This window comes from Papio anubis, chromosome 16 (genome assembly GCF_008728515.1).
Source record: "Papio anubis isolate 15944 chromosome 16, Panubis1.0, whole genome shotgun sequence".
NCBI lineage: Eukaryota > Metazoa > Chordata > Mammalia > Primates > Cercopithecidae > Papio > Papio anubis.
In genome coordinates, this window is record NC_044991.1 from 62,822,266 (window position 1) to 62,850,042 (window position 27,777).

The 27,777-nt window shown below is 45.7% G+C and overlaps 2 protein-coding genes across 7 annotated transcripts; one reads left to right on the forward strand and one right to left on the reverse strand.

Annotated features, from left to right (window-relative positions):
• Positions 1–580: 580 nt before the first annotated feature.
• NFS1 (NFS1 cysteine desulfurase) lies at positions 581–24,792 on the reverse strand. 5 transcript variants are annotated; one of them, XM_009216217.3, is made up of 13 exons: positions 24,736–24,792; positions 23,905–24,014; positions 23,107–23,223; positions 21,800–21,883; positions 15,863–16,015; positions 14,755–14,848; positions 13,616–13,750; positions 7,790–7,947; positions 7,257–7,362; positions 7,095–7,176; positions 6,348–6,431; positions 5,197–5,286; positions 581–1,297 (listed from the first exon to the last, which is right to left on the reverse strand). In XM_009216217.3, the coding sequence occupies exons 2-13, from the start codon at positions 23,929–23,931 to the stop codon at positions 1,234–1,236; spliced, it is 1,194 nt and encodes a 397-aa protein (XP_009214481.1). In that variant the 5' UTR covers positions 23,932–24,014; positions 24,736–24,792; the 3' UTR covers positions 581–1,233. The 5 variants fall into 5 exon arrangements, with proteins under 5 accessions (XP_009214481.1, XP_009214480.1, XP_009214479.1 ...); XM_009216216.2 differs by having other exon boundaries at positions 24,618–24,786; XM_009216215.4 differs by having other exon boundaries at positions 24,591–24,740.
• Positions 24,765–26,404, forward strand: ROMO1 (reactive oxygen species modulator 1). Of its 2 annotated transcripts, none has more exons than XM_021921102.2 (3): positions 24,765–24,882; positions 25,058–25,188; positions 26,222–26,404. In XM_021921102.2, exons 2-3 carry the CDS (start codon positions 25,058–25,060, stop codon positions 26,328–26,330), a joined length of 240 nt encoding a protein of 79 aa, XP_021776794.1. In that variant the 5' UTR covers positions 24,765–24,882; the 3' UTR covers positions 26,331–26,404. The 2 variants fall into 2 exon arrangements, with proteins under 2 accessions (XP_021776794.1, XP_021776793.1); XM_021921101.1 differs by having other exon boundaries at positions 24,765–24,873.
• Positions 26,405–27,777: the final 1,373 nt, after the last annotated feature.

Below are 27,777 nucleotides of genomic sequence, written 5' to 3' on the forward strand. Positions count from 1 at the left end.
CAGCCTCCCAAAGTGCTGGGATTACAGGCTTGAGCCACCGCGCCCGGCCCCATATTCTCTCCTTTAAGTACTGGTAACTATCAACCTATGGGTTCAGACCCACAAATGAAAAGCTCTAGTTACAATGGTCTTCTCTTGGTTTCTGAAGTATAATACTTTGTGCTTTATCACACTTCAGGCCCTCTCACCTCGCATTCCTAGATTAGTGAGCTCTTCATATTTTTAAGCACTACCTCTTCAGAAAAGCTTTCCTCAAATACCCAGCATGGTAGGTTTTCTCTGTTATGTCCTCTTACCACTTAATTCTTCCATAGCACTTATCACAATCTTAACATTATTTGTTTACTTCTTATTTTCCATCTCTCCACTAAAATTTAAAACTCAGTGAGGGCAGGGTCTTTTTTGGTCCTGTTAACCAGCGTATTCCTAATACCCAGAACAAATCTGGCTCCTGGCAGGCATTCAAAAAACTGTTAAATGAAGAGATACAAAAGCCCACTGAGTCATTTATGCAAATCAGATGGAGTGGCGGTCTTCTCCACAATTCCACTTCTCCCTCAACCTCTCATAAAGCCACAGAGGAAATAGAAGGTGAGTTTATTTTTCCAGTCTTGAAATTAACAATTTTCAAGGAAACAAACTATTAGAATAACTGGTGGACTCATAGACATATTTCCAGCTCCATTAGGTCAAAGGAAAGGAAAGAGGACAAGGGTAGAAAGGAGACAAGCCCTCTAAGAAACTGTCCGTTCCGTCTGACTGCAGTCAATATGAAGAGATACCCTTTGGAGCTACAGAAAATATTAAATTGAAGTGGATTATGCTTGCTGTTAAAGAAGCTGGTCCAGCCGAGCAGCAGCAGAAGACGAAGACTCAAATGTCCATGTAGAGCATCATGGTCCCTGACCAGAGACTTCTGGTTCCTCTTGCTCTCCTCACCAAGAGCACAGATGTGTCAAGCAGCAATATGATAACAAATGTCTCTATGGCTTCAGGATGAAAATGTCCACACACTGTAAGACCTGAGAAGAAATGGGGAGTGCGCCACACCCAAGAAGCTGAAGCTAGGGAAAGACAGTTTCCTTGTGTTTCTGTCATAGAGGTGGACTGATGCTGAAGTCAACTGGTCTATACCAATCTGGAGCATTCACTAGGCATAACAAGGTGTCTGGTTGTGTATGGGTTGGTGAGGCAGGAGGGACCAGACCAGCACACAGTCAGGGCCCTATTCTTCTAGTGTTGGGTCCACTTGATGCTCTTGAGGTCAATGCCATCCTGAACCATCTCCCAGAGAGGGCTGCCAAAGAGAAGAGGCATTAAATGAGTGAGGGCTTAGATAGGAAGTGGACAACATTGGCACCAAGGCCCTGAGCAATGGCTTACTTCCTTCCGTCCCTGTCTGTCCTCTGCCTCTTGCCCTGGTAGACCCTAACACAGGTGGTTAACAAGTCTTTCCCAGCTCCTTGTAAGTCCTTGTCAGCTCTCCTGAGAGCTCTCCCCAACTGCCAACAAACAAGAATAACTAGGTTCCTCAGGCTCAGTTGCAGTGGGGCCCTGAGCCAATGGACACCAAACATGGTCATATTCCTGAAGCTCTCATCCCACTTGTAAGAGGCTTATGGCCATGGTTTCCCTTGGAGGAACCAAGACCCTTGAGACTTGTATAAGCATCTAGTTTCAGCCTCGCTTCAAATGACATGTATAAGCAGCTAGTTTCAGCCCACCACATATTACCCACTTTTCAGCACTCGTTTCTTGGTTTTGTTCTAGTTCCCAGTTAGGGGTGGAGCTTAACCCTAAATCATCTTGGTATGCTGTGCCCCTACCCAGTTCTTAACAGCTTCATCTCCCCAGAGTTGGCCTGTGCTTCCAATATCCAAAAGAATTCCTTGGATCTTAGACCTGAGCAACCCATCTCACACAAAAGCTGCTGCTAAGAAATCTCTGCCAAGCTCTGATCAATCCCCAAGCAGAAGCTTGGATATCTTGGATAATGTTTCCAGACCAGATATTACTTCAGTGTGCTATGAATATGGGATTTTATGATTTAGATTTCACCAGGTAATTTTATCAAATTTCATTATATTCTTGACATGTCCCTCTCCTTTACACTAAACATTCCCAGAATGCCTTTCTATTCATGAGAGTTTCCATGGCCCTTAAAGTTAGCCATCTCCTTCTGTCCTTCCTCTTTAGGGAAGGCCACTTATTATTATAGGCTCACAAAATAAGACTCTGAGAGCTAATGGGACCAGGCTGCATTCAGTTTGTAAAGGGTCAGAAGGAATAGGGCGCAGATGCTGAAGTCACACAGATAGGAAATAAAAGTCTTTGCTGGCCGTGTAGTCAGTAGAAATGCCTTTTCAGTGTACCACAGAATACCAGAAAGCGAGGCCAAAGGAAGGATCCTGCAGTTGAGCAATGTAGACACTTAAGCAATACCGCTAGACCCTACAAAGAAAAATCCAGAGCACAGAAAGGCCTGGAAAGCTCATAAAGGGAAGCAGGGTATATACCTGAAACTCCTCTCTCTACCAACTGGACCAACAGAATTCTGAAAGTCAAGGTTAACTAAGACAGAGCCAGGCTCTGAAAAAATCTAGAGGTGTCAAGGTTCCCAGGAGGAAGATGAGTTCTGTGGCTACTAGCGGAAGCTCTGGTGCCAGCTGACTGGCCAAGAATCTCATTACCTTTATAAACACGTTTATTGATTGACTGATTGATTGATTGATTGAGACAGTCTTGCTCTGTTACCCAGGCTGGAGTGCAGTGGCACGATCTTGGCTCACTGCAGCCTCTGCCTTCTGGGTTCCAGTGATTCTCCTCCCTCAGCGTCCTGGGTCGCTGGGATTACAGGTGCATGCCACCACGCCCAGCTAATTTATTTATATATATACACACACACACAGGTACATATACATATACATATATATGTGTGTATATATAATATATATATATATATGTATATATATATATTTTTTTGGCCTGTGAATCCATATCCTAAAGAGAGTTTTCCTGGCCAGGTGTGGTGGCTCACGCCTGTTATCCCAGCACTTTGGGAGGCCAAGATGGGCGGATCACGAGGTCAGGAGACAGAGACCATCCTGGCTAACATGGTGAAACCCCGTCTCTACTAAAAATACAAAAATTAGCCGGGCATGGTGGCAGGTGCCTGTAGTCCCAGCTACTCAGGAGGCTGAGGAGGGAGAACGGCGTGAACCCAGGAGGCGGAGCTTGCAGTGAGCTGAGATCGCGCCACTGCATTCCAGCCTGGGCAGCAGAGCGAGACTCCATCTCAAAAAAAAAAAAAAAAAAAAGAGAGTTTTCCTATACTTAGTCTATAAACCATTAATTATGTATTGATAGTGCTGCAATGACAACTATTAATACAATCAATAGAGGCTGGGTGTGGTGGCTCACACCTGTAATCCCAGCACGTTGGGAGACCGAGGCACACAGATCACGAAGTCAGGAGTTTGAGACCAGCCTGGCCAACATAGTGAAACCCCATCTCTACTAAAAATACAAAATATTAGCAGGGCGTGTGCCTATATTCCCAGGCTGAGGCAGGAGAATCGCTTGAACCCAGGAGGCAGAGATTGCAGTGAGACGAGATCGCACGATTGAACTCCAGCCTGGCTGACAGTGTGAGACTCAGTCTCAAAAAAAAAAAGAAAAGAAATACTATCCGTAAAAATAATGAGGGACTGGGCACAGTGGCTTATGCCTGTAATCCCAGCACTTTGGGAGCCAAGGCAGGAGGATGGCTTGATCCCAGGAGTTCAAGACCAGCCTGGAAAACATAGGGAGACCCCCATCTCTACAAAATATATATATATGTATTTTTTTTTTTTTTTGAGACGGATTCTCACTCTGTTGCCCAGGCTGGAGTGCAGTGGCACGATCTCAGCTCACTGCATGCTCCGCCTCCTGGGTTCATGCCATTCTCCTGCCTCAGTCTTCCAAGTAGCTGGGACTACAGGCGCCTGCCACCACACCTGGCTAAGTTTTTTGTATTTTTAGTAGAGACGGGGTTTCACCATGTTAGCCAGGATGGTCTCGATCTCCTGACCTCACAATCTGCCCTTCTCGGCCTCCCAAAGTGCTGGGATTACAGGCGTGAGCCACCGTGCCCGGCCACAAAAAATATATTTTTAAAATTAGCTAGGTGTGGGGGCACACAACCGTAGTCCTAGCTACTTGGGAGTCTGAGGCAGGAGGATAACTTGAGCCCAAGTGTCCAAAGTTACAGTGAGCTACAACTGTGCCACTGCACTCCAGCCAGGATGACAGAATGAGACACTTTCTCTAAAGATAATAATAATCATAATGAAGAACACTACCTGGGCCAGGTGCAGTGGCTTGTGCCTATAATCCCAGTACTTTGGGAAGCCAAGGCAGGAGGACTGCTTGAGCCCGGGAGTTTGAGACCAGCCTGGGCAACATAGCAAAACTCCGTCCCTACAAAAAAATACAAAAACTAGCCAGGCATGGTGGCACATGCCTGTAGTACCAGCTACTTGGGAGGCTGAGGTGGGAAGATCACTTGAACTTGGGAGGTGCAAGTTGCAGTGAGGTGTGATTGTGCCACTGCACTCCAGCCTGGATGACAGAGCAAGAACTTGTCTTGAAAAAAAAAAAAAAAATACTAGCTGCATTACCTGTATTCATCTAGTTCTTTATTTTATTATTATTATTTTTTTTTTTGAGATAGAGTTTGGCTCTTGCTGCTCAGGCTGGAGTGCAATGGCGTAATCTTGGCTCACCGCAACCTCCCCCTCCCAGGTCGAAGCGATTCTCCCGCCTCAGCCCCCCAAGTAGCTAGGATTATAGGGATGCGCCACCACACTCGGCTAATTTTTCTGTATTTTAGTAGAGACGGGGTTTCTCCATGTTGGTCAGGCTCGTCTCGAACTTCTGACCTCAGGTGATCTGCCCACCTTGGCCAGCCTCCCAAAGTGTTGGGATTACAGGCGTGAGCCACCGCGCCCAGCCTAGTTCTTTAGTTTTTAAAAACGCTTTCTCATTGTGAAGGCAAGTAGCCAAGAAGATCCACTTTCTTGCTTTGTGGAATCTCTAAATCCTAAAATCCAAGTACTCTTGAACTTTGGTATTGACAGTGTAAACACATAGCCTAAGGACAAGGGGGAGACAGCAATAGTTTCTTCCAGAGGGTCTCTGATACAGTATGTATACCTCATTTCTCGAAGACGCTTCACATGCTGAATGCATTTCTCCACTGTGTAGTCCACTTCCTCCTCTGTAGTGAAGCGGCCAATTCCAAACCTGAAAAAAGGCACAGGAGAATGGCTCCCCATCAGAGCTCTGGCACTGGGATAAATTCATTCCGCAAATAATCACTAAAGATCTACAACACAAAAGATATGGAGAGAAGAACATGGTCCTTCCTTTAGGGCAGTTTCTCAGAACATGGTATACAGATCGGCCAGGCATGGTGGATCATGCCTGTAATTCCAACACTTTGGGAGGCCAAGGCGGGTAGATCACATGAGGTCGGGAGTTTGAGACCAGCCTGGCCAACATGGTGAAACCCCGTCTCTACTAAAAACATAAAAATTAGCTATGTCTGGTGGCACATGTCTGTAGTCCCAGCTACTCAGGATGCTGAGGCAGGAGAATTGCTTGAACCTGGAAGGCAGAGATTTCAGTGAGCTGAGATCATGCCACTGCACTCCAGCCTGGGCAACAGAGTGAGACTCTGTCTCAAAAAAAAAAAAGAACATGGTCTACAGATCACCCACATTAAAATCACCTGAGATGTTTTCTATTCCTCCCCCAGACCTAGTGAATCAGAGTATCTGAATGTGGGACTCAGATATCATATTTCCCAAACTTCCCAGGTGATACTCAATAAAGTCTGAGAACCACTGCTCTATAAACTTTCACAAGGTTATGAGAAGTGATAAGGAGAACTAGATTGAGAAAAACTTCGGGGTGGAAAAAGAAAAAAAATTGTAACAGGAGATGAAAAATGTAAGAGAGGCCGGGCGCGGTGGCTCAAGCCTGTAATCCCAGCACTTTGGGAGGCCGAGGCGGGCGGATCACGAGGTCAAGAGATCAAGACCATCCTGGCTAATACGGTGAAACCCCGTCTCTACTAAAAATACAAAAAACTAGCCGGGGGAGGTGGTGGACGCCTGTAGTCCCAGCTACTCGGGAGGCTGAGGCAGGAGAATGGCGTAAACCCGGGAGGCGGAGCTTGCAGTGAGCTGAGATCCGGCCACCGCATTCCAGCCTGGCCGACAGAGCGAGACTCCGTCTCAAAAAAAAAAAAAAAAAAAAAAAAGAAAAATGTAAGAGAATGCCTTGCAGCTCAACTCACTGACCTGATAGAAGAGTGCGCTAAATCCTCATCAGTGCCAATTGCTCTGAGGACATAAGAGGGCTCCAGGGATGCAGAGGTGCAGGCACTGAGGAGAGAGACACGAGCCTTGTTAATTTCATCATCCATACCTGCTTTTAGTCACAAACCCTCAGTCTTGTTCCCATCCCCCAGGGCCCTGGAGTCATACCCTGGAAAAAACAAGAGACCTTTTAATCTGGCAGAACTAAAGGACCTGATGCTACCCTGCACATCCTAGATGTGTGAACCTAGCTCCTCTGGCCCCCATGGTGGATGACTTCCTTGAGCAAGGACGCTGGCAAAGTGTGACAGCATGATACCACATGGGTTTGACAAGAAGAGGCAGCAGAGGACCATGTGCTCACTTCCCCAGGACACAAGACACCATCTGCACCAGCCTGAAGGGCAGCCAAACACTTAGTGGCCTTTGGAGCATCTTCAATTCTGGAGGTCTGTAACAGAACTGCTAGTGTTACCCCAGAACAGATACATACATCCCCTGGGACCATAAAAGGCACAAAATTCTACCCCAGGAAGCCTTCCTAGGGTGGTAAACTTCAGTCTGTACCCAGCTACCCAGCCAACCAAAAAAAAAGAGGCACTTACAAAATGACCTTTACCCTTAATCAAGAGCTCTTATGCCTATCATCTCCACACTGGGAAGCTTAATAGCCTATATGACTCTTCTAAGTGGCCCTGCCGCAGGCCCTGTCTATGCCATCCAGCTCACCTCCCTGAGGATAAGGCAACGTCCTTCAGTGCCATCAGCAGACTCTCCCCTTCCACATATGCAAAGGAGAGGTTGATACAGCCTGTAGGAAAGAAATACTGTGAGAGAAGTCTCAGAGTCTCAGCCACTACCAGAATGAGGATAGAAAGAGCAAGTCCATACCGGGATAATGGTGCTCAGGGTCCCCATTCATCACCACATCTGGAAGGCTCTTCATTATATTCTGTATCAGCCGCTCTGCTAACTTTGAGATCCGCTTGTGGTCATACTAAGGAGCAGGTAGGGAAGGATTAGGCAAAAACCATCAACCAGCTCAGAAAGACATAGTTTGAGAAACCCTTCTCCTATAACCGGAAGTGACTATGTATCAGCCCCACCTATCATCCTATGTACTCATGGAGAACACTGTATCTCCAGTACTGAGCATAGTGCCTGGTATGCAAAAGGCACTTGATAACTGGACAAAGGGTTCATTTACTTATCCAGAAATAAATGAGCTGATAACTACTAAAAGGCCATGGGTTTTGGAGCTCATAATGCCTCCCTCAGAACAAGGTAGGTAGCACCAGGACAAGGAAGAGTTTTCTTAAGCCTTCTCTCCCTGCTGAAATCTGCCTCAGTCATGCTGAGAAGCCTCTAAATAGGAGACCCAGCGCAGGGGAAGAAGTTGTGGGAGGGAACTGCTCTCCCCATACCTCCATCTCTTGCTGTGCCACCTCACACGCAGCCCCCAGCCCCACCACTAAGGGTGTGGGCACTGTCCCAGACCGCATACCCCGCTCCTGCCCCCCTCCACTCTGCAGGGCCTCCACACGCACACGGGGCCGGCGACGGATGTAGATGGCACCAACCCCTGGGAAACAAAGTTTGTTACAAAAAAAGAGAGAAAAGTAGATAAAACAAAATATATCTTTCCAAAGGGATCAAAATATTATTTCAACTTTTCTGTAAGCATGAAATTTTTCTAAATAAAAAATTTTAAGGAAAAGAAGAAACAGCAATAAAAGCATAGTATTTAGAAAATTATTTAACATCTGGAAGATAAATGCCAGAAGCAGTAATGATCAAAATGGTTTAAAGTAGCTCCCTATGCTATATGAAATGCCATCATACATTACAGTATTATTCGTAATAGCAAAAAGACTGGAAACAACTTAGATGTCCATCATCAGGTAATGGTCAAATAGATTATGACATGTCCATACAATGAAATACCAAGCAGGTGTATAAAAGAATGAGGACGCCGGGTGTGGTGGTTCACACCTATAATCCCAACTTTGGGAGGCCAAGGCAGACAGATCACCTGAGGTCAGAAGTTCGAAATCAGTCTGGTCAACATGGTGAAACCCTGTCTCTACTAAAAATACAAAGATTAGCCAAGCACGGTAGCAGGCGTCTGTAATCCCAGCTACTTGGGAGGCTCAGACACGAGATGAACCCAGGCGGTAGAGGTTGTAGTGGGCTGAGATCATGCCACTGCACTCCAGCCTGGGTGACGGAGCAAGACTCCATCTCCAAAAAAAAAAAAAAAAAAAAAAGAGGAAGCTTGTTCTGAACTGATACCATAAAATCTCCAAGATATATTGTTAGAAAACTGGTGAAATTCAAATAAAGTCTGTACTTTAGCTTTAGCTTTAAAAAAAAAATGTATTGGCCAGGTGCAGTGGCTCACGCCTGTAATACCAGCACTTTGGGAGGCCGAGGTGGGCGGATCACCTGAGGTTGGGAGTTCGAGACTAGCCTAATCAACACGGAGAAACCCCGTCTCTACTAAAAATACAAAATTAGCCGGGCATGGTGGCACATGCCTATAATCCCAGCTATTAGGGAGGTGGAGGTTGTGGTGAGCTGAGATGGTGCCATTGCACTCTAGCCTGGGCAACAAGAGCGAAACTCCATTATCAAAAAAAAAAAAAAAAAAAAAAAAAGATGTATTATGGGCTGGATATGGTGGCTCACACCTGTAATCCCAGCACTTTGGGCAGTTGAGGCGGGCAGATCATGAAGACAGGAGTTTGAGACCAGCCTGACCAACATGGTGAAACCCCGTAATTACTAAAAATACAAAAATTAGCTGGGTGTAGTGGCACGTGTCTGTAATCCCAGCTACTCAGGAGGCTGAGGCAGGAGAATTGCTTGAACTTGGGAGCCAGAGGTTGCAGTGAGCCAAGATTACACCACTGCACTCCAGCCTGGGTGACACAGCAAGACCCTGTCGCAATTAAAAAAAAAAAAAACAAAAAAAAAGACATATTATTAGGTGAAAAACGCAAGATCAAAACAGTGAGTACAGTATGCTATCATCTGGATAAAAAAGATGGGTGGAGAAGCATATACTTGTTTGTAAACACATAGGTAATTGTAGAAAAACCCAAGAAATTGCCTTCCCGTAACCAGAGAAAATCAGAAAAAAAAAAGAAAGAAATGATCTCCCCAGAAGGGAACTGCATAGCTGGAGGACAGAGGTGAGAGGTAGACTTTTGTCTGTGCCTTTTTTTTTTTTTTTTTTTTTGAGACAGAGTCTTGCTCTGTTGTCCAGGCTGGAGTGCAATGGCGTGATCTTGGCTCACTACAACCTCCACCTCCCGGGTTCAAGTGATTCTCCTGCATCAGCCTCCTGATTAGCTGGGATTACAGGCACCTGCCACCACACACAGCTAATCTGGTATTTTTAGTAGAGAGGGGTTTCACCATGTCGGCCAAGCTGGTCTCAAATTCCTGACCTCGTGATCCGCCCGCCTTGGCCTTCCAAAGTGCTGCAATTACAGGCATGAGCCACTGCGCCCAGCTGTCTGTGCACTTTTTATAGTTTTTGAATTTTGAACCACATGAATATTACTTTTTCAAAATAAAATCAAAATTAAAAAAAAATTGGTGAGGCATGGTGGCTCATGACTATAATCCCAGCACTCTGGGAGGCCAAGGAAGGACAATCACTTGAGACCAGAAGTTTGGGACAAGCCTGAGAAACATAGTGAGACACCGTGTCTACAAAAAAAAAAAAAAAAATTAAAATTTAGCTGGGCATGGTGGCATGCACTTATAGTCCCAGCTACCCTGGAGGCTAAGGCAGGAGGATCACGTGAGCCTAGGAGGTCAAAGCTGCTGTGAGCTATGATTGTGACATTCACTGCACTCCAGGTTGGGCAACAGAGTGACCTTGACTCAAAAAACAAAAAACTTAAAAATGTGTATAACCTGTGACTAAACAAGCCTAATTACAGAAATTTTGTGCCAAAATATGAGCATGAACGTGCGGAGTCATTCACCAAGTAATCAGGGCTTCTGAATAGAATTGGCACTTGACAGTTCTTCTCCCACACAGAAAAACTGTTTATGCTGAGAATGGAGGTACCATAAAAATTAAGGCAGTGGTTTCCAAATTTATTATGAAGGACACCAGATTTTAAATAAACTGGGTGCAGTGGGTCATGCCTGTAATCCCAGCACTTTGGGAGACTGAGGCAGGAGAGTTGCTTGAGGTCAGGAATTCAAGCCTGAGTAACATAGTGAAACCTCTATCTCTACAAAAACTGTTTTAAAAATTAGCCACGCATTAGGCCGTGAGCGGGATTACACCTGTAATCCTAGCACTTTGGGAGGCCGAAGGGGGCAGATCACCTGAGGTCAGGAGTTCAAGACCAGCCTGGCCAACATAGTGAAACCCCATGTCTACTAAAAATACAAAACTTAGGCTGGGCACGGTGGCTCACGCCTGTAATCCCAGCACTTTGGGAGGCTGAGGCGGGTGGATCACGAGGTCAGGAGATCGAAACTATCCTGGCTAACACAGTAAAACCCTATCTCTACTAAAAACACATACACACACAAAAAAAAATTAGCCGGGCATGGTGGCAGGCACCTGTAGTCCCAGCCACTTGGGACGCTGAGGCAAGAGAATGGCAAGAACCCTGGAGGCAGAGCTTGCAGTGAGCCAAGATGGCGCCACTGTACTCCAGCCGGGGTGACAGAGCGAGACTCCATCTCAAAAATAAAATAATAAAATAAAATAAAATAAAATAAATAAAATAAAATAAAATAAATAAAATAAAATAAAATAAAATAAAATACAAAAATTAGCCAGGTGTGGTGGCAGGCACCTGTAATCCTAGCTACTCAGGAGGCTGAGGCAGGAGAATCGCTTGAACCCGGGAGGCAGAGGTTGCAGTGAGCTGAGATCTCGCCATAGCACTCCAGCCTGGGGGACAAGAGCAAGACTTCGTCTCAAAAAAAAAAAAAAAAAATTAGCCAGGTGTGGCTGGGCACGGTGGGCCTGTAATCCCAGCTACTCAGGAAGCTGAGGGAGAAGAATCCCTTCAACCTGGGAGGCAGAGGTTGCAGTGAGCCAAGACCACACCACTGCACTTCAGCCTGGGCGTCAGAGTAAGACTTTGTCTCAAAAAAAAAAAAAGGAAAAAGAAAAAAAAATTAGCTAGGGTGTTGGTGCACACCTGTAGTGCTAGTTACTGGTGAGGCTGGGGTAGGAGGGTTGCTTTAGCCCAGGAGATTGAAGCTGCGGCAAGGTAGGATAGCACCACTGCACTCCAGCCTGAGCGACAGAGTGAGACCTTGTCCCTATAAAACAAATGAATAAAATAATGTACTAAACTGTATTTATTAAGAATTATTTCATTTCTCCATTTTAAAAAATTCAAGAATCTTATACTATCTGAGTCTATACAGTTCCCGAATTCAAACAGCAAGTGCTCAAATACCATGTCTGGACAGTGAAGAATACCACATTATCTAAATCTATTTAGATTCTGGGCTTGGAAAGCAGGAGGTCAGATAATGAGGGATACCTGTACACATGTAAGTGTTGATCAGAGCTTCTAATCAATGAGTTCATTGGTGTTTTTTTTTTAAATTTTTGTGAGTACATAGGAGATATATATATTATGGAGTACATGAGATTTTTTTTTTAATTTTTGTGACTACATAGGAGATATATATATTATGGAGTACATGAGATTTTTTTTTGTTTTTGAGAGGGAGTCTTGCCTGTCACCCAGGCAGTGGCGCGATCTCGGCTCACTGCAACCTCCGGCTCCTGGGTTCAAGCGATTCTCCTGCCTCAGTCTCCTGAGTAGCTGGGATTAAAGGCACACACCACCACACCCAGCTAATTTTTGTATTTTTAGTAGAGATGAGATTTCACCATGTTGATCAGGCTGGTCTTGAACTCCTGACCTCGTGATCCACCTGCCTTGGCTTCCCAAAGTGCTGGGATTACAGGCGTGAGCCACCGTGCCCAGCCCACGAGATGTTTTAACACAGGCATACAATGTGAAATAGGCACATGATGAAGAATAGGGTATCCAGCCTGAGTTCATTGGTTTTTATCAAAAAGACTTATCTACAATAAAAGCCAATAAAAGCAACATTTCATTAAAAGATAGAATTCTTACTGAGCTTTTTGAAATAATAGCTCACAAAAAACACTCTTTACAACCTCTGGGAACCCTCAGAAGCCATCTTCCATACTTCCAGAAGCTATTATACCTACTTCCACAAAGTATACACCCAGATAACACACCCTGCAGGTACAAAAAGGATACCAGCAAAGACATCAACCCAAAAAAGGCCCTCACTTGAGAAAGAGGAGTTATATTTTATATTGATATTTTATGGTTACCTTCACAAAACAGAGGACAACAGTCTATTCCCGAGGGTTAAGGGAAAGAGGCATAACTCAAGCTTGAACACATTCCAACAGGACCATAGGGAACAAATAAGTATCCTTGAGAGACTTAACAGGACAACAGACTATGAAGTATTCTAAGAATAAACACAAAGATAGCTGGGTGTGGTGGCTCATGCCTATAATCCCAGCACTTTGGGAGGCCAAGACGGGCAGATCACGAGGTCAGGAGATCGAGACCATCCTGGCTAATGCGGTGAAACCCCGTCTCTACTAAAAATACAAAAACAGTAGCTAGGCGTAGTGGTGGGCGCCTGTCGTCCCAGCTACTCGGGAGGCTGAGGCAGGAGAATGGCGTGAACCCAGGAGGGAGCTTGCAGTGAGCCCAGATCATACCACTGCACTCCAGCCTGGTCGACTGAACAAGACTCCGTCTCAAAAAAAATAATAATAATCATCATCATAATAAACACAAAGAGATGTCAAATCCCATGCAATTTTCCCCTGAGCTATAGCAAGACACTGGAAATGAAGGACTCAAATAGTTGCTCTGCACATCATAGTGGGGAAAACAAGATAGCTGGGCTTATCTAGATAAATTTGATTTGACAAAACCCCTTTTTCCTCAACCAAATTAAGATCTACATGCTTGCTAAGGATTTGTTAAAGTCAGCAAGAAAGAATGGCCTGATGTATAGTAACTGCTAAGGTCTACAAACAGGCAAGTGTTTCTGCCTATGGCTAAATGACATTTGCATTCTACAAGGGACTCTGAATGTACAACTTCCTCTGAGAGCAATAGTAGTCCCAAATGACTCTGACAAACACCTATCAAAGGTCTTGCTGGAAGGTACAGAAAGAACTCTAGAGGGGCTGGTACCTTTGGGACCGTAGATTTTGTGACCACTGATGCTCATGAGATCAATTTTCATGTCATTGACATCAAGTGGGATTTTTCCAACAGCCTGGGCTGCATCAGTATGGAAATACACCTTTCTGGAACTGCAAATCTGCCCTGAGGAAACAGAGGGGAAGACCCACAGCACAATGTTGGAAAGCCATCTGTCACTGTCCCACAATGCACTATGAATTATCTCCAACAACAGTAAATGACCTCTGTCAATATTAAACTCCTCCCCTCCGTCCTTCCACCCCTTCTCCCTCTTCTTTTCCTTCTCTCCTCCCCCTTCTTCCTTCCTCCCTCTGTCTCTCAGAAGCTTCCCTTCTTTAGAATAAAAAAGATGAAGGGCAAAGCACCAGATCAAAACACTCCTGATACTCTCATGCATACGATTCTTACCACCTCATTAACACCAGTCTTTCAAAATGTCAGATTAGTTTCTAGATCCCTTTTGATTAAAAAAAAAAAAAGATTAAGAGATCTTTGTGCTAACGTGCCTAAAGAAATTACAGGGTGAGCTCTACGTGGGGATAATAAAAAGATGTTCTAAAATGAAAAAGGGTAGAAGGCTTTTTTGTTTTGTGGTTGGTTTTGGCAGCAACTGCAATAAAATTAAAAACCATAAAAGGTACTAGACCTGGCGGGGCGCAGTGGCTCATGCCTGTAATCCCAGCACTTTGGGACACCAAGGAGGGCAGATCACCTGAGGTTAGGAGTTCGAGACCAGTCTGGCCAACATGGCAAAACCCCATCTCTACTAAAAATACAAAAATTAGCCAGGCATAGTGGTGCACACCTGTAGTCCCACTACTTGAGAGGCTGAGGCGGGAGGATCATTTGAACCCAGGAGTGGAGGTTGCAGGGAGCTGAGATCACACCACTGCACTCCAGCCTAGGCAACAGAGTGACACTCTGTCTCAATGAAAAAAAAAAAAAAATGGTAATAGACCTAGATTCAAATACTGCCTGTGATACTTACAATGTCCTTGAACAAAGCACTTAGGCTCTCTTTCACTTGATTTCCTAACTACACTCCACAGAGTATTACAGCTCTCAGTCTACTACGTCATACAGACCGCCATAGTGGGCAGGGATCAGGGATAAGCCATGATACTCACCTATTTCTGCAATGGGCTGCTTCACTCCAATCTCATTGTTCACAGTCATGACTGAGACCAGGCTAGTATCTGGCTGGATAGCAGCCTCTAGTTCCTAGGGATATGCAGGAGTAAGGTGACTAGATAGTGCAAACAAAGTCCTCCTAAATCAGAATATAGGCAAGCTTAGTCATGAAAAGGAGTCTTACACTACATACCTATCTGAATAGTTAACTAAAAACAGTGACAACACAAAATGTTGGTGAGGATGCACAGACTCTGAATGGTTCATACATTGTTAGTGGGAATGTAAATGTCACAACCACTTTGGAAAAGAATTTGACAGTTTCTGTTGCTCATCAAACTAAACATGAAATTACCATACAACCCAGTAACTGTACGCATGGGCATTTATCCCAGAGAAATGAAAATTAAATTCACAAAACATCTTACACAAATGTTCACAGTAACTTTATTCATAATAGCAAAAACCTAGAAACTACCCAGATGTCCTTCAACAGATGATTTTGGTACATCCATAACATGGACTACTAATCAATCAAAAGGAACAAACTACTGGCACATGCAGCAAGGAATGAATTCCCAAAGACTTATGATTAGTGAAAAAAGCTAATCAAGGCTGGGCGCAATGGCTCACGCCTGTAATCCCAGCACTTTGGGAGGCTGAGGCGGGTGGATCACCAGGTCAGGAGATCGAGACCATCCTGGCTACCACGGTGAAACCCCGTCTCTACTAAAAATACAAAAAATTAGCTGGGCGTGGCGGTGGGCGCCTGCAATCCCAGCTACTTGGGAGGCTGAGGCAGGAGAATGGTGTGAACCCAGGAGGTGGAGCTTGTAGTGAGCTGCACTCTAGCCTGGGCAAAAGAGCGAGACTCCATCTCAAAAAAAAAAAAAAAGAAAAAGAAAAAGAAACAAGTCCTCCAGAGAAAAGGAGGACAGTACACACTCAAGGGGAACATGATCTCATTCTCTGCCAGGCCCATTTCTCTAAACTTCATCCTGTTAGATCTATTCCTTCAAGCTCCAGCTAGGGCCCAAAAGAGAAATTTACAAGCTGAAGCCAAGTTCCTCCATTTTTGCTCTTCCTGCCAATAGCCACTCCTACCTTTAGGTCAATGATCCCACTCTTCTGCACTGGGAGGTAGGTGACCTGAAAGCCCTCAGCTTCCAGTGAACGGCAGGAGTCCAAGACACATTTGTGTTCTGTCTGGGTGGTGATCAAGTGCTTTTTCCGTGACCTGTAGAATCGGGCCACCCCCTAGAAATTGGTGGTGATAGATGGAAGGAGAACATACTGAGAGAGACAGCAATGACTTCAACATCATTTGTAAAGGAAAAATGGGCAAGAACAGTATGCTCCAACACCAGTTCTTTCATACCAACTGAGTATCCTATAATTCAATTCTGAGGCTAACTCTGCAGACTTAGTGAAAACCCCATGGATTAAGGGCTCAATCACATAAGACTGCCCCTAGTTCAGATACCAGACATAAGTCCCAGGGGTCTCAAGCTACCCATACTTCTGCCCAGTCAAATACAAATTCAGGGCTTCCCGAAGCCCGCTCAAGTTCAGTAATTCACTAGAATACATCACATTTGTCCAAACCCACAGAATGTACAACACCAGTGATTCCTAATATAAGCTATGGACTTTGGGTGATAATGATGTATCCATACCAGGTCGTCAATTGGAACAAATGTACCACTTGATGGAAGATGCTAATAATGGCAGAAGGCTGTGCATACCTGGGGGTGGGCATATATAGGAAATTTCTGTACCTTCAATTTTGCTGTGAACCTAAAACTGCTATAAAAAATAAAATTATTAAAATGATAATAGTATACAGATTAATGTAGGTATTTAAAAATCTGGAGAAATATACAGCAAATTAGCAGTGAAAATGTGTTTAGAGTTCTCTATATTATTGGAATTTATGATTCATTCATTCAACCAATATTTAGCACCTCCAGTATCCCAAGTAATTTTCTAGGTGCCAGTGATATAACAGTAAACAAAGTCATGAGTAGGTATTACTGTTAATATCAGAAGAAACAATAAAGGTACATTAAAAAATTTCTGGAATTTCAACTATTATAAGAAATTAAAAAAACCATTTATCTAATTTAAGAAAAAAAAACAGTGGCCAGGTGCAGTGCCTCACGCCTGTAATCCCAGCACTTTGGGAGGCCGAGACGGGCGGATCACCTAAGGTCAGGAGATCACCAGTTTGAGACCAGCCTGGCCAACATGTAGAAACCCCATCTCTACTAAAAATAAAAAAATAAGCCAGGCCCAGTGGCACGCACCTATAATCCCAACTCCTCAGGAGGCTGAGGGAGGGGAATCACTTGAAACCAGGAGGCGGAGGTTGCAGTGAGTGAAGAGTGCTATTGCACTCCAGCCTGGGCAACGGAGTGAGACTCCGTCTCAAAAAGAAAAAAAAAAAAATAGGACGCCAGGTGCAGTGGCTCATGCCTATAATCTCACAACTTTGGGAGGCTGAGGCAGGCAATCAATCACGAGATCAGGAGTTTGAGACCAGCCTGATGAACATGGTGGAACCCCGTCTCTACTAAAAATACAAAAATGGCCGGGTGCAGTGGCTCACACCTGTAAATCCCAGCACTTTGGGAGGCTGAGAAGGGCAGATTACCTGAGGTTGGGAGTTCGAAACCAGCCTGATCAACATGGAGAAACCCTGTCTCTACTTAAAAAAAATACAAAAATTAGCCAGGTGTGGTAGTAAATGCCTGTAATCCCAGATACTCTGGAGTCTGAGGCAGGAGAATCGCTTGTACCCAGGAGTCGGAGGCTGCAGTGAGCCGAGGTTGCGCCATTGTACTTCAGCCTGGGCAACAAGAGTAAAACTCTTTCTCAAAAAATAAATAAATAAATAAAAATAAAAATACAAAAATTAGCGAGGTGTGGTGGCACGCACCTGTAATCCCAGCTACTCAGGAGGCTGAGGCAGGAGAATCGCTTGAACCTGGGAGGCAGAGGTTGTAGTGAGCCGAGAGCACACCCCTGCACTCCAACCTGGGCGACAGAGTGAGACTCTGTCTCAAAATAAATTAATTAATTAATTTAGAAAAAAGAAAATAGAGACTGGGCGCGGTGGCTCATGCCCGTAATCCCAGCACTTTGGGAGGCCGAGGCGGGCAGATCGCAAGGTCAGGAGATCGAGACCATCCTGGCTAACACAGTGAAACCCATCTCTACTAAAAATACAAAAAATTAGCCAGGCATGGTGGTGGGCGCCTGTAGTCCCAGCTACTTGGGAGGCTGAGGCAAGAGAATGGCGTGAACCCGGGAGGTGGAGCTTGCAGTGAGCCGAGATCGAGCCACTGCACTCAAGCCTGGACGACAGAGCGAGATTCTGTCTCAAAAAAAAAAAAAAGAAGAAAAAAAAGGGGCTGAATGTAGTGGTAGTCAATGCCTGTAATCCCACCACTTTGGGAGGCTAAGGCAGGAGGATCACTTGAGCTCAGGAGTTCAAGACCAGCCTGGGCAACATAGTGAGACTTAATTTATACTAAAAAAAAAAAAAAAAAAAAAAAGCCTGGCATGTAGTCCCAGCTACTCAGGAGGATCACCTGAGCCAAGGAGGTCAAGGCTGCCATGAGCTGAGACCTGGCTACTGCACTCCAGCCTGGGTGAGATCAAGACTGTCTTAAAAAACAGAAAAAAGGAAAGAAAAAAAAAAAGGGCTAGGAGCGGTGGTTCACACCTGTAATCCCAGCACTTTGGGAGACTGAGGCAGGTGGATCACCTGAGGTCAGAAGTTCGAGACCAGCCTGGTCAACATGGTGAAACCCTGTCTCTACTAAAAATGCAAAAATTAGCTGGGCGTGGTAGCAGGCTCCTGTAATCCCAGCTACTTGGGAGGATAAAGCAGGATAATCACTTGAACCCTGGAGGCAGAAGTTGCAGTGAGCCAAGATTACGTCACTGCACTCCAGCCTGGGTGCCACAGTGAGACTCTCCCTTGAAAAAAAAAAAAACAAAAAAAAAAGAAAAAGAAAAAAAAAGAATTAATAGTATCAACTTTGTAAAACAGGATCAGGGAGCGGGGTCCTCGGGGAAGGAGAGGAAGATTTACACTTCATTTTATTTTATTTTATTTTTATTTATTTTTTTGAGACGGTCTCATTCTGTCACCCAGGCTGGAGTGCGGTGGTGTGATCTCAGCTCACTGCATCTTCTGCCTCTCGAGTTCAAGCAATTCTCATGTCTCAGCCTCCCAAGTAGCTGGGATTATGGCCACCATGCCTGGCTAATTTTTTGTATTTTTTAGTAGAGATGGGGTTTTCCCATGTTGCCCAGGGTGGTCTCGAACTCCAGAGCTCAGACAACCTGCCTGCCTCGGCCTCCCAAAGTGCTAGGATTACAGGTGTGACCGAATGCCTACACTTCATTTAAAATTTTTCCATTGGTTTTAAAAAAACACACCACGTGACAGAGTTATTTTTCAAAAACTAAAAACTTAAAAGAAAATGTGCATCTCCCCCCAGAGCTTATAAAAGAACATTACCTTTAACAGCAGAACACAAAGCCAGGTGCAGTGGCTCAAGGAAGTAATCTCAGAACTTTGGGAGGCAAAGGCAGGAGGATCATATGAGACCAGGAGTTCAAGACCAGCCTGGGCAACATAGTGAGACCTCCATCTCTACAAAAATTAAAATAACAAAATTAGCCAGGCACGCAACTACATGCCTGTAAGCCTAGCTACTTGTGAGGCTAAGATGAGAGGATCGCTTGAGTCCAGGATTTCAAGGCTCCAGTGAGCTGCGATTGTGCCACTGCACCCCAGCCTAGGTGACAGAGTAAGACCGTGTCTTTTTTTTCTTTTCACTCTTGTTGCCCAGGCTACAGTACAATGGCGCCATCTCAGCCCACTGCAACCTCCGCCTTCTGGGTTCAAGGGATTTTCCTGCGCAGCCTCACAAGTAGCTGGAATTACAGGCGTGTGCCATCACGCCTGGCTAGTTTTTGCATTTTTAGTAGAGATGGGGTTTTACCATGTTGGTCAGGCCTGTCTCGAACTCCTGACCTCAGGTGATCTGCCCATCTCAGCCTCCCAAAGTGCTCTGATCATAGGTGTGAGCCACTGGGCCCGGCCGAGACTCTGGCTTGTTAAAAAAAAATAAATAAAATAAAAGCAGAATATTAAAACATATAGGCCAAAATTATAACTTTGTAAAAATGGTCTGTGCATGAGGACAAAGAACATAAATGAGAAACATGTATAATTGATTTATACTCTATTTTATCCCAAAAAGTATTTACATCAGTAATGTAAAAATGGTTGCGGGGCACTTTGGGAGGCCAAGGCGAGAGGATCATGAGGTCAGGAGATCGAGACCATCCTGGTTAACATGGTGAAACCCCATCTCTACTAAAAATACAAAAAATTAGCCGGGCGTGGTGGCAGGCGCCTGTAGTCCCAGCTACTCAGGAGGCTAAGGCAGGAGAATGGCGTGAACCCAAGAGGCAGAGCTTGCAGTGAGCTGAGATCATGCCCCTGCACTCCAGCCTGGGCGACAGAGCAAGACTCTGTCTAAAAAAAAAAAAAAAAAGGTTGTGGGATGGTGATGGTAGTTCAAAATGTTACAGTTGTTTAAAAAATTTCATTTAGATGACATTTCACCACCCACACACCTTATTTTATCTCAGTTATCCATGATGTAGATTTCTTTAATAACTTACAGATTATTTTACTCTATCAAATATGGAGATTAAAGGAAACACCATGACAGGTACTCTTAGCGATCCTTGACCTATAGGTTTGGAATCTGTGGAGACTTCCAAAGAAAATATTTTCAAAGTTTTGAAAATGCTCTCCATCAGAAACCATCTCCACCTTTGGAGGAACCTTCACCCTGACTCTGTGGTCTCTGCAGTCCCAAGGAAAGACGTCTTCCTGCTAACGTGATCAGGCAGAGTGCTGATGACCCTGAAGCCCGTCCTAGGCCTCCTACATTCAGGCCAAGGTCAAAGAAACCAATGCTGGAAGCACAGTTCAAAGACAAAGATGAGACTGAGTGGAGCCAGAGTTCAAACTACAGCAGGCCACAATTTATCAGAGCCTTGGCATTTACTCAAGTAATCCTGGCAACCAGGCCCAGTGAAATGTGATTATGTTCTATGAAACACCAACATGACTACTAAAAGTATCATTTTCCTTGCATTAGCACCAAAGATCTTTTATGTACCAAGGACAAAATGACTGATCCCAGAATGGGAGACCATGTGAATGCCTGCGGAGGGCACCACAAAGACAAGCACTTCAAAATGGAGATATCTAAAGAAACAGGAGGAACTTCTTGCAAATAGATCTGATTAGAAAGAAAAAGTAAGGCTGAGAGGAGGGCAGCCTTGAAATCACACATATAACTTGTTGTTACTAGATAAAAAGAATGGAGAAAGGCTGGGCATGGAGGCTCACACCTGTAATCCCAGCACTTTGGGAGGCCAAGACAGGCGGATCATGAGGTCAAGAGATTGAGACCATCCTGGCCAACATGGCGAAACCCCGTCTCTACTAAAAATACAAAAATTAGTTGGGCATGGTGGCGGGCGCCTGTAGTGCCAGCTACTCGGGAGGCTGAGGCAGGAGAATCACTTGAACCTGGGAGGCGGAGGTTGCAGTGAGCCGAGGTTGTGCCACTGCACTCCAGCCTGGCAAGAGTGAGACTCTCTCTCAAAAAAAAAAAAGAAAAAAAAAAAAAAAGAATGGAGAAAAGGTTCAATCACCATTATCCACTCTCTGAAGTAACTGCCAGACAAATGGTTAATGGCCTGAGGGCCACCTCCTTTGCCATCCAATTACCTCACTCAACTCAGACCAACAGGAGGAAAGACTTAAGAGTAGACTGCAAAGAGTTAAAGGAAGCAACAAATCAGAAAGAGTGTAAGCCATCTCTTCACAATAGGGTGGGGATGGGTGGCTGTGAAATACATATTCGAGTCCAAATGATGTGGACGGACACTATCTCCCAGGTCAGGAAAGCCCACATATGCCCTCTGGTTCCCTTCTCTTACCTTAATTGCTATGTTGTTGGATTCAGTAGCACCACTAGTAAAAATGATCTCACGAGGATCCGCTCCAATCAGAGATGCTACTTGCTGCAAGTCAAGAAACAGAGATATATAACATCAGTTCCCCAGGCAGAAATAGAGCTGCAGACACAGGTGGGACAGCCCTGGAGCAAGAAGAGCTCCACTGCATTCACCAAATTGCCCTGGATGAAGCTCTGCACCTACTAGAATCAAATTCTAGTTATATCCCAGATCCCAGGCTCTTTTCCAGCCCAATGCAAACTAATAATTTTTTTTTTTTTTAATTAACTATTGGCCAGGTGTGGTGGGTCACCCCTGTAACCCCAGCACTTTGGGAAGCCAAGGTGGAAAGATCACCTGAGGTCAGGAGTTCGAGACCAACCTGGTCAACATGGTGAAACTCCATTTCTACTAAGAACACAAAAATATTAGGCCGGGCACGGTGGCTCACGCCTGTAATCCCAGCACTCTGGGAGGCCGAGATGGGTGGATCACCTGAGGTCAGGAGTTCAAGACCAGCCTGACCAACATGGAGAAACCCCATCTCTACTAAAAATACAAAATTCCCCAGGTGTAGTGGCGCACGCCTGTAATCCCAGCTACTTGGAAGGCTGAGGTAGGAGAACTGCTTGAACCTGGGAGGCGGAGGTTGCAGTGAGCCAAGATTGTGCCACTGCACTGCAGCCTGGGCAACAAGAGCAAAACTCTGTCTCAAAAAATAATAATAAAAAAAAATACAAAAATAAAAATACAAAAATATTAGCTAGGCGTGGTGGCATGTGCCTGTAATACCTATTACTTGGGAGGCTGAGGCAGGAGAATCACTTGAACCTGGGAGGCAGAGGTTGCAGTGAGCCAAGATTGCGCACCACTGCACTACAACCTGGGCAACACATGTGAAAATTCCACCTCTTAAAAGAAAAAAAAAAAAAGAACTATTGAGCTCTTACTACTTATAGTACTTCTTACTTATCAGTGTTGTGTTAATAAACACTTTACCAACATGGTCTTATTTAACCCACCCAGTAACCCTACAGAGTAGAATCTCCATTTTAAATGTGAGGAAAATAAGGCTTAGAGAAATTAGATAACTTGCCCAAGTCATTTAGCCAGGAAATATGGGAACTAATCAAATGCCTGCAGTCAAACTCCAAGGCTGCTCTCTGAATCTCTTCCAGAAAGAATCCAAAACCACTTCTACATCCATGCACACCTACCAAGAAGGAAATGCCTCCCACAGGCCACTGCCCCGTCTGACCTTAGAACTTCCCAGACTCCTGTGTACTAACCTGGCGAGCACGTTCCATGGCTGCCTCACTCTCCCAGCCATATGCATGTGTCCGGGAGTGTGGGTTCCCATAGTAGTTGATTAGGTAAGGGAGCATGGCATCAAGCACTCGGGGGTCCTGAGCACAACAGAACAGATCATTTTCCTTGAGACCATAGTCAATTCAGGTCCCACTCCACCCCTCAGACCTGCCCACCCTGCCTCAAGACACTCTGAACCCCTCAGGCACTGCCTAGAGGAGGCCTCAAACATTCTTTTGTTCCCACAAAACTACCCACCAACTATCAACCTAATACACTCCCACTCACAACCCATCCCAACTCAGATCGTTCTGCCTCCCCTCAGGTAGTCTACAAACACTGCCTTGTTCCGACATCTGTTTCTGCTGGTGTTTCCATTCCCGCCAGGCAATGTGATCTACAAGGGGCTGGGACAGGACAGGGCCTAGGCAAATACCCCTTGTCACACACTGGTGAAAACTTGCATTAGTCTTTTAACCCATTTAAAACTTGTCCAAGTTCACACAGTTACTAAGTGGTGGTTCTGCTCATTCCAGAGCCCATGCTTTCAACTACTACGATAGAGCCTGCGCTGAAGTGATTTGACCAAGGTCAATCGCTGGTGAGTAGTAAAGCCACTGCCAGTGGCCTCAAATTTAAGCCTCCTGACTCCTGGCTCAGTGCTTTTTCCAGCACACCTTCATGGCTCTCACTTCTCCAGGGATTCAGCCATTGCTTTGCGTGGTCACGCCCATCATTTACTTCCTAATAAACAGCCTTGGGAAAAGCTCCATCCTTACCAGAGGAGTTGTAGCTTGTACATCCATATAGAGAGGTCGCAGCACTGGCCCCGCCTCCGGGGCAGCGGTTGTATCTGCGGGAACAGCAGACTGAGAAGCATGATCTCCAACTGACAAAAAATGGAATGGAGTGGCCAAGTAAGACCGAAGGCAACTATGAACGCATGGCATCCAAAGGGCAGAAGGAAAAATCTGGCTAGGGGTGAGATAAGTGTAAGGGATGCTGGGGTCGAATCTCAATGGAAAGAAAACAGCAGAAGATACCTGACACGCTGAAAAAAGGAGGTAAAGGAAAGTGAGAGAGGGTTCCTGGAGGGGCTGTTGAGGTGATATTCAAATGGCCTTCTAGGGAGGAAGACTGTAAAGGGCCAAGCCATTTAGAAGGAACGTGGAGCCAGAGTAGGTGCAGCCCCTTCTGACCGAAGCTAACGGTCTGCACGGGAGCCCAGAGCAGCATCTGTAACTTGGCCAGGAGCGGTCTGAATGACGCGCCTCCACGGCTCTGGGGGCCTGTCGCGCAGGGTGCTAGGGGTGGTGCGCCGGGGTCAACCGTTCGGGGACCCGCCTAAGAAAGTCTGAGGGATGTGTCGTTTGAGAGAAAGGGTCAGAGAGTCTGGGGAGCAGGGTGGACAGGAAGGCTCCGGAATATTCAGTTGCGTCGCCGCGCGGAGGGGACAGGTCCGCACCTCCCGGAGAGCGGGACCCGAGCGTACCGCGCAGGCGCAGCCCCCGAGTGGGCGCCGCGGGCTTCGGCCCTGGAGCCGCTGTCACCGCCACTGCCGCCCGCCTCCAAGCGGCTCGGAGCAGCATGGTCCCGCTGGCAGAGCCCACCTTCCAAAGCGGCTGCGGTCCCGGGCCCCAGGCTCCCGGAAGTGCTTCCCCGCGATCCGGAAGCGATTCATCGGGCCTCGAGCGCCCTCCCCGTCGTTTTCCGGGAGAGACGTAGAGCTGAGCGACCGAGGCCGCGAGGTAGGTGAGGTAGGCGCAGGGCGACGCGGGGCCGGAACGCGAAGAGGGTGTTGGAGTCGGGCTACCCATGGATTTTCCTTCCCTGACTTCCCCCGAGCCCTTGGGCCCACTTCCCGCCTGCCGCCTCCGTCCCCGCCCGACTCTTGGGCCAGCGCCTGGGCCCACACTTTCCTATCCCCCGCAGATGCCGGTGGCCGTGGGTCCCTACGGACAGTCCCAGCCAAGCTGCTTCGACCGCGTCAAGATGGGCTTCGTGATGGGTTGCGCCGTGGGCATGGCGGCCGGGGCGCTCTTCGGCACCTTTTCCTGTCTCAGGTGAGGGGCGCGGGCGGTGATCTCTGGGTAGGACAACCAGATCTTCCGGCCCTACCCCATTCGGCCTGGAGCCTGAACACAGCCTCCTAATCCTTTAGACTTCCCTCTCTGTCCTATCGCGAGCCAGACTCATTCCAAACCACCTTCAATTTGAAAGGTCAGGTTGGAAGGGTCAATGCTTAAGAATTTGAGCTTTAGAGTCAAACTGCTTTCTGGCCCTTTTCTTACTGGTTCGGTGACTTTAGGCAAGTTGGAGACTGGGTTTCCTTAAGTGTAGAATGAAGACAGCGTCTACCTTATAGAGTTCTAAAAATTCGATCAGCACACTTTGCACAGAATCTGGCACATATTAAGTGCTCAGTAACTGGTTACTACTGTTGCTTTTATTTTTATTTCCAATTGCGCATGAGGAAAGAAACTTGTTCAGCGGTTTTACTATTCTGGATACAGGATACAACAGAGATAAAGCAGTCAAACTTTACACTCTGAAAGTCATTTTCACATTTAGGAGCTGTTATTGCTCTATCTCCAGATTGTAAATTACCATTTACCGAGCACTTACTCTATGTTAAGCACTGTGCTAAATCCTGTAGTTTTCAAAATCCTGTAAATAATGAGATGCCCATTTTACACTTCACACTACGTGTAAATTGCAGAGGTGGCTCTTGAACCCCAACCTTACTCCAAAATCATTAAGAAACTAAAAGATAGATGTCTTTATTGGGTCTTATTTAACCTGCAGGCAACACCAGTCCAAAAAACTGGTTTCTCTGCCTATGTATTTTACATTGCATCTGCTGCCTTCCACAAACTGAAGGCAGTTAATACGACATCCACCAGAATTCCCTGGAGACCCAGATGGATCTTTTTCCTTCTCATTACCTACCCCAGGTAGTAAGAGGTAATATCCAGTAAGTGGAAAATGAGATGTAGGGGTTGCTAGACTAGTGTTAGCAAAAAATTGGAAAGGAGCAGTTAATACTCTTTCTGGTATTTTTGTTACCAAATAGCCCCATCTTGGTTTCCTCCTCAGGATCGGAATGCGGGGTCGAGAGCTGATGGGCGGCATTGGGAAAACCATGATGCAGAGTGGCGGCACGTTTGGCACATTCATGGCCATTGGGATGGGCATCCGATGCTAACCATGGTTGCCCACTACATCTATCCCTTCCCATCCATCCCAGCCCACGTACTAATAAAAGAAAGTCTTTGAGTAGTCAGTGTTTTCTCTTTCATAAGGCCTGCCTCTCTTAATCCAGAATTGGAAAACTTGGGAGTGTCTAGTACTTTCCATAGACACTAGTCAACTAATTACTCAGTACAACTCTGTGCTTCTTACCACGATCACCATTTTAAAGGAGAAAAACTACTTTAAAAAACGGATTTATAAGCCAAAATTTCCTCAAGGTCACACATTGCATTATTTCCAAAGCATTGTTCATCCTGAGGTTGGTTGGTTGCTTGGTCGCCCAGGCTGGAGTGCAGTGCCATGATCTCAGCTCACCGCAACTTCTGCCTCCTGCATTCAAGCGATTCTCCTCCCTCAGCCTCCTGAGTAGCTGTGATAACAGGCACACGCCACCATGCCCAGCTACATTTTGTATTCTTGGGCCGGGTGCGGTGGCTCACACCTGTAATCCCAGCACTTTGGGGGGCCGAGGCGGGCGGATCACAAGGTCAGGAGATGGAGACCATCCAGGCTAACACAGTGACACTCCATCTCTACTAAAAATACAAAAACTTAGCCAGGTGTGGTGGCACATGTCTGTAGTCCCAGCTACTCGGGAGGCTGAGGCAGGAAAATCGCTTGAACCCAGGAGGTAGAGGTTGCAGGGAGCTGTGATCGAGCCACTGCACTCCAGCCTGAGAGACAGAGCGAGAGTCCATCTCAAAACAAAAAAATTTGTATTCTTAGTAAAGATGGGGTTTCACTGTGTTGGCCAGGCTGGTCTCGAACTCTTGACCTTGTGATCCACCCGCCTCTGTCTCCCAGTGTTGGGATTACAGGCCTAAGACACCATGTCCGGCTCGAGGTTGTTCTTTAGATATACTTAGTGGCTTTATCAGAAAAAGCAAAACAATTTTTCCACTGTGAAAAAAATTAGAAACACCAGCCACTTCTGTAGCTTCTCAACTGGCTAAATTCCAGATGATTTTCTAACCAGTCATCAACCATCTCTATAGCTTGCCATCCACAAAACTTACTAGAGTTTGATGATAAAAAGCTTCTGTAGTGAGGCAACTGTCCATCTCACCTGCCTAGGCCACGCAGACCTTGGAGTTACTAACCTGCATTGCCCATTAAGCATTTCTTAAACAGAACTTTCAAAGATGGTAGTCACTGTTATTATAAAGATAAAAGAAACTAAATGAACACTTTGGAATACTGACAGGCAGGAGGAAATTAAGGACATTACCAGATTAGCTACAGATTTTCAAACCAGTGGGATGCTGACTCAGGAACTGACTGGACATCAAGTTTCACCCAAAATGACCCGTTTTCCATGCACAACACTATTCAAGTTACTACACTCCAACCACATTTCCTCTGAACGTTATTTAAACACCAAATTTCATTCTGTGGTAGTG